Source organism: Glossina fuscipes, unplaced genomic scaffold (assembly GCF_014805625.2).
Source record: "Glossina fuscipes isolate IAEA_lab_2018 unplaced genomic scaffold, Yale_Gfus_2 226, whole genome shotgun sequence".
NCBI lineage: Eukaryota > Metazoa > Arthropoda > Insecta > Diptera > Glossinidae > Glossina > Glossina fuscipes.
This window is the reverse complement of record NW_023998569.1, coordinates 1,360,050-1,369,908: the sequence shown is the minus strand read 5'-3', so window position 1 is coordinate 1,369,908 and position 9,859 is coordinate 1,360,050. Positions and strand designations below refer to the sequence as shown.

The 9,859-nt window shown below is 34.6% G+C and overlaps 1 protein-coding gene across 2 annotated transcripts; it reads left to right on the top strand.

Moving 5' to 3' along the window:
• Positions 1–2,809: 2,809 nt before the first annotated feature.
• On the top strand, positions 2,810–7,318 carry LOC119642562 (dihydrolipoyllysine-residue succinyltransferase component of 2-oxoglutarate dehydrogenase complex, mitochondrial). 2 transcript variants are annotated; one of them, XM_038041736.1, is made up of 7 exons: positions 2,812–3,086; positions 3,447–3,547; positions 3,602–3,712; positions 3,833–4,396; positions 4,464–4,608; positions 6,649–6,954; positions 7,007–7,318. In XM_038041736.1, the coding sequence occupies exons 1-7, from the start codon at positions 3,003–3,005 to the stop codon at positions 7,139–7,141; spliced, it is 1,446 nt and encodes a 481-aa protein (XP_037897664.1). In that variant the 5' UTR covers positions 2,812–3,002; the 3' UTR covers positions 7,142–7,318. The 2 variants fall into 2 exon arrangements, with proteins under 2 accessions (XP_037897663.1, XP_037897664.1); XM_038041735.1 differs by having other exon boundaries at positions 2,810–3,086; positions 3,447–3,712.
• The last annotated feature ends 2,541 nt before the right edge of the window (positions 7,319–9,859 follow it).

Here is a 9,859-nt window from a genome sequence, read left to right as displayed (position 1 = left end):
TAGAGGTGATGATAGAAAGCGACCAAGTCAAGGAAAAAGAATCGGAAACAATCAGGAAACCATTAAAAAGAATAACAATTTCTTTTATATATATATATATATATATATATATATATATATATATATTTTTATATGTACTAACAAAGTATTTTAAATGTATAATAACGATATTATATAAATAAAGCAATTTATATTTAAATATAAATTATATAAATTAATATATAGCAACAGGAAAGGCCAGTTTGGTTTTGGTTAGACGATGGGTTACATAAAGTAGTATTTATTTCTTTGAACTTGTACGAGTACGACTTAAGCCCGAGAGCCGCCCCCTCTTTGGTCTATTTACGCCTGGTGTACTTGTTTTAACAGCATTATTAACGAACTCCCTTAATTCTGGTGTCGTAGTCTCGGTTTGTCGCGAGTTTCTATTCGGTGTCTCACAAAGTTGGGGGGGTGGCCTATAGTTAAATTTCGGATTTAAGGAAAGCACATACTTTTTACGACACAGAATTGACCAGCTGCTGTCAATTTGCTGGTGCTGGGAGATTCGTTGATTTTTTCTTCTTTGCCTTTTTCGCACATCGCTTGAAAGCCTGTTTTGTTGGCTATTTGCGCACTGCTGTTTATAGTTTTTCCAAACTTGGACTCCATATTTTTAATCGACATCCGAGCTTTTATGTCTTTTACTTCATTTTCATAATTCCTTTCTTGCAAATTGTCTTGAAATTCTCTTAGAATATTTTGTACGGATATTTGGCTTTTTTTCGATATGGAGATTTTTTTACCATTCGCTGTTTGGAAACCAGCAGAAACAAGCGAACTTTCGGGATTATTCACCTTGCCCACTTCATCTCGATTCACTTTACTTTGCACTTCTTCCGATTTGTTTTCAATAAAAATTTCATTCAGGCCAACTGCATTTTTATTTACTCCCAACTCCGGCCGTTCTCCTAGTCCTAATGCAACTTTAGTTTCGCTGAGCTCCAAGTTCTTAGAGCACCCACTAATATTGTATCTTTGGTTACCTTTAAAGCCAATCAAAATAATAATAAAATAATAAGCATAATGAAATATGAGGAATATCATATCCCGGGCTATCTGCTCATTTGCTGAGAACTTCGACATATGAGGAAAATTATTGACCTTCACGTCTTAATGTAGGATTTCCTGAGTGCTTATGGAAGCAAAAATGTCATCATCATCGTCATCCCACTCGCAATTTTTCCTTATCTCAGTTTTACACGGGTTAGATGGTACTAGAACTAAAAAATTTTGGATTCATTTCAATATTGTCTCATCGCGGATTTTAAAAACAACTTACTTTCATTTACGTTGTACGTGTCCTCTTTCTCGGTATAATCACGGTCTGAAGCTTTTCCTAAAATGAATGTACAAAGTTTTTAAAAAAAGCCTATAAAGAGCTACTTACTTTCTGGCGTGTAATCGTATAAAAGAGTCAATTTTGCCTTTTCTCTAATTTCGCGGCTGTAGTTTTTCCTTGGTTTTTCCCGTAAAATATATAAAGGGGACCGTTTTCCTTAACTTACTCTCGGGTGATACTACAGGACTATTAAAAGGCGATGTAGAAAAGTCCTCAAATATTATATCTACTATTGTCTTCTTTTTGTTGTCATCTCCTCCTTCTGGAGAGTCCTCAAATACTACATCTACAATTGTTTCTGTTTCTTCTGGAGCCTCTATATTTTTTACTTCTTTCATTGTATCTTCGATTAACTTTTCATCAGAGATATGAAATTCATATCCACTTGTCGATAACTCAGACTGTGACAACAATTCATGACAAGATGTAAATTTTTGCGAGCTTCGCGCATAAGGCCGGGAATCCATTAAGGAAATTATTTCATCTTCGTATCGACCCAAACTTTTTTTTAAAGCGACTGAGTGACTTCCTTCACCTTTTTTATTGACTTTATTTGATTCCATTTTTAAATTTAAAAAGAAAATTGTTTTTTTTCTTTGACTCTTTGTATGTTTGACAATTGAAAAGATTTTAAAAAAATTGTTTTTTTTTTGACTCTTTGTATACACTTTTTGCAATTCTTCGTCTTGCTCACACAATTTAGGGTTGCCAAACATTGCTAATGCGTTTGATAATCGTTAATATTAAAATTGAAATTGATAAAACTGTGTATCTACATCTAGATGTGAATGCATCAAATATTGCAATCGTAATTTTGGAGCAGATGATTTTTAATGATTTATTTCTTTTATTTTACAAGTTAGCTTAGAATTAAACCGTCATAATTTTTAAACAACGCCCTCGCTAAATTCCCTGTTGAAAGGCAAGGCACAGACTCGCTTATAATAAATAAATGGTTAAAAGCCCAACTTAACAACTTAAACGTTAACGCCAATCAGCTATGTTAAACGCGCACCTTAACAGACCAGAACATTAGGATTAACATTATCTAACGGACCAAATTATCTAACGGACCAAATTAACAAAAGCCGTCGGCAAAACACACGCAACTTAAAATCAATTTATGGAAAACTTAAATATTGATTTGTCGGATTTGTAGGATTTATTTTTCAAAACGCGACAAATCTTCTGTTAAATAAATGAAATAAAATTACGTTCTCGTTGTTATTATTTATATCAATTTTTGTTCTGAAGCAAAGTGTTCTGTAGGTAAAGTTGTTTGGTGTGTGTAAAAATAATAGCTGATGTTGATAAAATGTTGCCGCATTTTTATCGATAAATTGTCTTATTGTTCAAAGTTGTAAGAAAAATATCTCAGATGTTACTAATTATTTTTTAGTACATTGAATAAAAATACCGAGTGGATTCTCTATATGAACTATGTTCTAAATGAGTATAGTAATAAGTGCAGTGCAAAGAGATAGTTCGAGTATTTAGTTGCTGGCTCTACATGACGGCTTAGAAAAGATTTGTGCTGAAAACGGAAGAACTTCCATACTTTAGTATACGATATCATACAAATTGGTTTAAAAATTCTTACGCATAAATAAAAGAAAAAAACATGTCCAGCTTAATATCAATAACTACGCGACGTTTGCCGCACAATGTACTCTTTTTGGGAATGCAAGCAGCCCGCAGCCAAGAAGTAAGCTTGGGACAGCAATATCCTTCATCATTTGTTCTTTCGGCAAACCACACATTTTATTTCGGAATTAATGTAAAGATAACTAAACAAAATTCATTAGAACTTCACAAAATTATTTGATTATGTAATGTGGGAAAGAAAAATTTTGAAGAAACTCTTGTGTTTTGTGATTATTGAAGAATTGCTTAACAATATTTTGATTCAAAAAGTAATGCGTCTTGCAAAGCGCTTATTTTTATTGAATTCATATAAAAATTGGCTGTTTTAAAGTGTGATGAATATCTCAACCCATGGATTCTGGCATGTGTTGTGCAATCATTGAAACGTTAAACAAATCAGTTTTCTTATATCCTCTTTTAGGTTAAAACCGCCTCCCTAGTACGCAAATGTTCCAGGTTAGTGTCGGCATCAGCAAGTATATTGAGGCCAGTTGGTGAGTTAGTCACCTTAAAAGGCGCCAGGCAAGTTTTTTTCTTACGTGTAGTTGACGATGATTTTTATTTTTCATTTTTTAGGCCCTTTGCTCACCGTGGTACGCAATATATACATACTTCAGCTGATCTGTGGAGCAAGCAAACTGTTAATGTTCCACCTTTTCCTGAATCTGTTTCGGAAGGTGATATTAAGTAAGTGATTAATGCATTGAAAGGCAAGAAAGCAATCATAGTTTCTAAAGTTTTCGAGATTTAAAGTCATTATAGATTACATTGGTTAAAAATAAAATTGTGTTTTACTTTTGTTTAAAGGTTCACCACTAAAGTTGGAGATCAAGTGAGTGTCGATCAGGTGGTTATGGAAGTTGAAACTGATAAAACCGCTGTGCCCGTGCCAGCTCCGTTCAATGGCGTCATACGCGAAATTTTAGTTAAAGATGGTGACTCAGTGAAGTCTGGCCAGGCCTTGTTTGTGATAGAACAAACGGCGGGCGGTGCTGCACCTGTTCCAAAGCCTGCTGCAACGCCTGCAGCAAAGCCTGCAGCGGGGGCTGCTGTTTCTCCCCCTAAATCTGCCGCTGCAAAATCACCTGCTGCGGCTCCTCCTCAACCTACCGCTGCTCCTCCTCCACCTAGGCCTGCTGCCAGTGCTCCTCCACCATCACCTCCCAAACCGGTTACACCAGTTGCTGCTATACCTAGATCTCAGGCGGCTCAGGTGAAAATACCGCCAGCTGATTATTCGCGTGAGATTACTGGCACCCGAACAGAGCAACGTGTTAAAATGAATCGTATGCGCCAAAAGATAGCGGCACGTCTCAAAGAAGCTCAGAATGTGAATGCCATGTTAACAACATTCAATGAAATCGATATGAGGTATAGCGTCTTTTTTCACAGTGAAGGGGGTTTTTATTTAATGTATACTTGTATTAAAATTTTTCAGTGCTGCCATGGATTTCCGTAAAAGTAATTTAGAGGCTTTTACAAAGAAATATGGTATTAAAATTGGTTTTATGTCAATCTTTACAAAAGCATCAGCTTATGCATTACAAGATCAACCGGTTGTTAATGCGGTTATTGAAGGAAATGTAAGTCAACCTCAAGTAATATAAAGTTCTCATCAAATAAATCTAACTTAACAAGTAAGAAAATTATATCCGGCTGAGACCGAATTTCTTATACCTATCACGGTTATCCTATTTTTTTAGAATAATTTCTTGGCAACTTACATTGTATTCTGTCATAATTTATGAGCAACGCGAAAACGAAAAAGAAATCAAAACTTTTCAGTGTTTGTTACATAGACTTGCGGGCATTGTAGACGTGTTCTTTGGAAAGTTTGGTTCATTTTCAAATTCTTTTGAAGGTTTATGGGCGATGTTTTGCAAACGGGAGATTATTTACGACAGGTACGGTACTATGCTCAGACGCATTCCAAATTTGAAATTGGCTAATTGGTACTGTAGGCGTGACGTGCCAATATCAACCTCCCTGCAAAAATTTCCAATGGCTAGCCAAGCTTAAACTCGCTATTCATTTTGTGATCAGTACAGTATTTACAACAGACATTTCACAGGCGTACAGATGCACTTGCGTGAATGGATTCAGTAATTGATGCTGACCAAGAATATACCTACTTTGTGGGGCCTCTGAATCTTTCTTCTGGGCGATGCAAATGTCTTGACAAAAAGAATATAGTCCACATCCTAGATAATGATACTGCTGTTTTGTTCTGCACGAGAGTATATAAAAATGACAAGATATTTTTTGGAATTTTTCATTCTTTTCTACTTCGTTTAAAAAATCAATGAAGGGCTTTCACTACTCTCAAGTTTTCAGAAAACCCATTTTATATTGTCGGCTTAACTAATGGTATGAACTTTCTGCAACATCAAGAAAAACGTTCAATATCTGAAAGATATATTTTCTTTGACACTTCGATTTTTTCCCAAGACATGAAAGACACGACCTATGTTAAATAAACCTCCGTTGGGAAGGTACCGCATAAAGTACTATTAAACCCCTTAACGAAGCATGAGGGATGTATTCATTTCGTTAAAGCATTTGCAACGTACATTGCATTGAAAATTCTTGCAGGACGGTTGGTATTGAAAATGGGCAAAATCGGTCAAAGGATACGCCTACAGTACTACATAAAGTAAGGATACCTGCTTTCCAAAAAGAGTAAAAAATTTGCGTTTTACTCATTACTCATAAATTCTAGCAGGTAAATATACAAACAAGAAGACTTTTGACACGTTATAAGGTATTAATATTTTTTTCCAATGCCTTTATAAGGCGAAAGAAGAGAAATAACCTTCAAAACCCCATAAAGCATATAAATTCTTCGCCAGTTTCAAATTCGGAATGCACCTAACCATGTGCGTCCGTTCATCTGTCCATCTGTCCTGCGCAACCGTGTAGCTTCTCTAAACATTTTCCCGCTCGCAAAAATGAGGATATCGCCTGCAAACTTGCAAGAGAAGGACCTACATTTTACAACACGCCTCCATAACGACAACTGTGGAGTCTTTTGGTTTCATGTTTTTTGCTTGTTCCTTGCAAAGGACGACATATAAACTAGATAAATTTCCACTTTTATTCTGAAAATAGTAAAAATCAACCGTGGCCCCGAATGTTATGTAGAATGAAAACTTAGTTCTTCTTCTTTCTTTTACGATTACAGTGATGGGTATAAAAGATTCGGTCGCGACCGAATATAATTTTCTTACTTACTTTTTAATCTCTAATCTCTAACTTTTCTAGTGCAATGACAAATGTCATTAGAACATTGTGTCTATTTTTTAATAAAAATACGTTAGGGTATCTCTATGGAAACGAGTGTAAATTTACATGAGGCTGAGAGTGATTCGAAAGGTGTCAACGCCTCTACCAAGAAATTTGTAGTTTGTGACAAAGATTTTGATGCTAATTAAAGTTTTGAGTTGAGAGTATAATCTTAAATCAAAATTCAATCATTAGAAACAAGTCGTGTTTTCCTTAAATCTTAAAGTTTTTTGCGACAGAGTGCAAGACATCTTTTGTGTATATTAAATAAAATCGACAAGATATCAGCGTCGGTAACATTTTCAAAATTTTTTATAATTTAATTTAATTATCTTTTATAGGAGATCGTTTATCGTGATTATGTCGATATTTCGGTAGCGGTGGCAACCCCTAAAGGTCTAGTGGTGCCGGTTGTTCGTAATGTTGAAGGTATGAACTATGCTGATATTGAGATCGCCATGGCCGCTTTGGGTGAGAAAGCTCGAAAAGGCGCTATAACTGTTGAGGATATGGATGGCGGTACGTTTACAATTAGTAACGGAGGCGTATTTGGTTCGCTAATGGGTACACCTATTATTAATCCACCGCAAAGCGCGATATTAGGTATGCATGGCATCTTTGAAAGGCCCATTGCCGTCAAGGGACAGGTATAAATCTATTTACTTTTGTGAAATATAATCTAAACGCCTTTATATTTAGGTTGTCATACGTCCTATGATGTACGTCGCTCTTACTTACGATCATCGGTTAATTGATGGCCGTGAGGCCGTTATGTTTTTGCGCAAAATTAAGGCTGCTGTGGAAGATCCTAAAATTATGTTGGCTGGTCTGTAAAGTGCGATTCATTCAGTAGAATGAATCGCACTTTCGCTTTCACTAAGAAAGGCAACCTATTTTTAAATCATATTAAAATTTGATAACAATAAATTTAGAAAAAGATTCTCTTTTTAATATGAGATAAAAACAAAATAAATATGAGATAAATGCAGACGGACAGTGCAAGAAAGATTATATTCCTGGAAACAAATTTCTTAGTTCAAAACAACAACCAAACATGAAAATATTTAAAAAAGAATAAATAAATAGCAAAAGCTTATAAATAATTACATTTGAACAAGATTAAGAAAAAAATGAGTAAATATTTTTGCCACACAAAGAATGTTTATTACAATTACTACCGAATCAACGAAAAGATATTACTAAACTAATAGGCCTATCTTTCGGCGACCGGCTTAAAATGTTTCCACACTCGGCTTAATACACATTTGCTTTCATGAGATATATAATAATTTTTAGATACGCTGAAAGCGTAGATCGCAGTGTGCTACGAAACATAAACGTACATATAGCACCGCTGCCATTAATAATAATATGTATATAATGTGTTTAATCGTTGCACAAGAGTCTCGTTGGATTCGGAATTGGCATCATCCGCATCAGAGTCATGTTATGCACAATTCTGCTCGCCGAAATTTTAGCTCTCGATCAGAATTTCCCAGTTGCTGAAAATTTTTGGAGGATCGGTAATAGACGCAAATATTAAACTACTTTAAATTAAACTGGACAAATAACCTAACAGCCATGAGACAGGCATCACTTACCTACGCCTATGCCAGCTTCGCATGGCAATTGGATAACGTAAATAGATTCTCGGAGATCACGGCGAATCGACACCAAATTTGAAAGCCGTGGTCGTATGGGTCAGGTTTAATCTAGCCTTTAAATATATGTTCTACCTCGTACAATCGAGTCTTTGAGTTTTATTGCGGTATTGAACAATGGTCTTTGCAATCTTTTCGTTGTCTTCCTTTCGACTCTACTCTGTAAATGCAGACACGTATGTTGCAACCTCTATCTACTGAGTATTCTCACGTCAACGTAAAAAGGTGTTTGAATTTATGAATGCCGCTACTCCAAAGAGCAATAAAGTTAGAAAGCTCTCTGCAACGGTTTTTTAGCTAGAAACCATTTTGCAAGCGCTTGCGAAACGTTGAGAAACAAAAATTTTTTAATAAGAGAAGCGATTGCGTCAAAATATTAATAAAAAAGAACAACATTCAACAACATTTAAACAAATTTTTAGCGTTTGGAGAGTTGCCCACTCTTTAAAGGAGTTATGTTACTAAGCTTCTGAATGGCATATGTGATAACGAGTACTTAAAATGTACTTAAATTTTTCACGGCAACTGTCTAGGCATTTTCAAATATTTCATATAAACCACGGTAACAACGATCAGGCCGTAAGAGTGCGGAAGCAATATAACAGATCCTACAACTTGCTTGCTTTTGATGTTTGTGCTTCTACCATTAAATCGAGAATTATTAAACAGTTGAAGTTTGGAATATAGTCACGAAGCGGCGGCATGGAGTAAAGAAAATGTAGGCTCCGATCATTAGTTGTTTCTTGTAAAAGAGTAGATATGTCGAGATTAAATTGCGTGTAAAGCTGTTTTCACTGCCAAAGAAATTCACTGTTGTGTTTAAAAACTATCCTTTGGAGATGTATCAAGCGATACGAACGTACATAAAAGTGTATAAAGCAGAGTATTTTGAAAAGTGATGCAGCAATTTTAAATGGCAGAGCAACTGTTTTTCATTATTAATACCTGACGTATTTGGAATCTTATCTATTATAATGATCTGATATGATAATTGACTTTTTCCAAAATAGCATGTATTCACATTTCCCTTTCAAGTTGCTAGATTTACGATGGACGACGATATTCTTCTTATTGTATTATTCTTATATACTCTTACTTGTTTTTTTTCTTTTAGAATTTTGCAAGATCTTTTATAATGTTTGCAGTTCTTTCTTTATATGTAAAGCAAATTTTTTTCATATATTTTGTATGTGTACAAAAAATTTGTCGTTATAGATGTTTATAGGCTTTCGGCTTTAAATTCATTTTCTTAAACTTCAAAATTAATTTAGGTTTAATTACTTAACTCTTTTAAATTGCTACAATTATACAAAAACCGTATCATACTATAATAGTCGTGGGAAGTTTTAAGACAAGTACACATTTTTGCTTAACTCGGGATTAAATTAGTCCCATTCATTTATATAATGTATAACTACTTGTAGGTGATGGACATGATAGGCCGTTAAAAGTGTATCGCATTGGTAATGTAAAAATTTGAGGTTAGAATTGCCAGAAGATTGGTATGCCACCACCATGATTAATTCTTTTTATAACGACGTATCGATTAGCCCGCTTGAATCTTTCTTAAAAATAATTTCTAAGAAACAAATTCAATCACCAGCAAAGAATACATGTTTAATACGTTTGGGCTTCTATTCCATCATTTCGGCTGGCTGTGTGCATAAACGTAAGTAAAACACATAAAAATTATTTTGTATACATAATAAAAATGAACTTGAAGCTTAAAACCTATATATATTTTCAAATATTGTACTGTAAAAAATTAGGACTAATAATCCAGGCAACGTTTTATGAATCGGAAGTGCTACTTAATATGATTGAATAAATGAGTTTGACTTCCTAAGCATTCCATATTTCTTAAACTATTTACAACATGTGTAACTAAGGC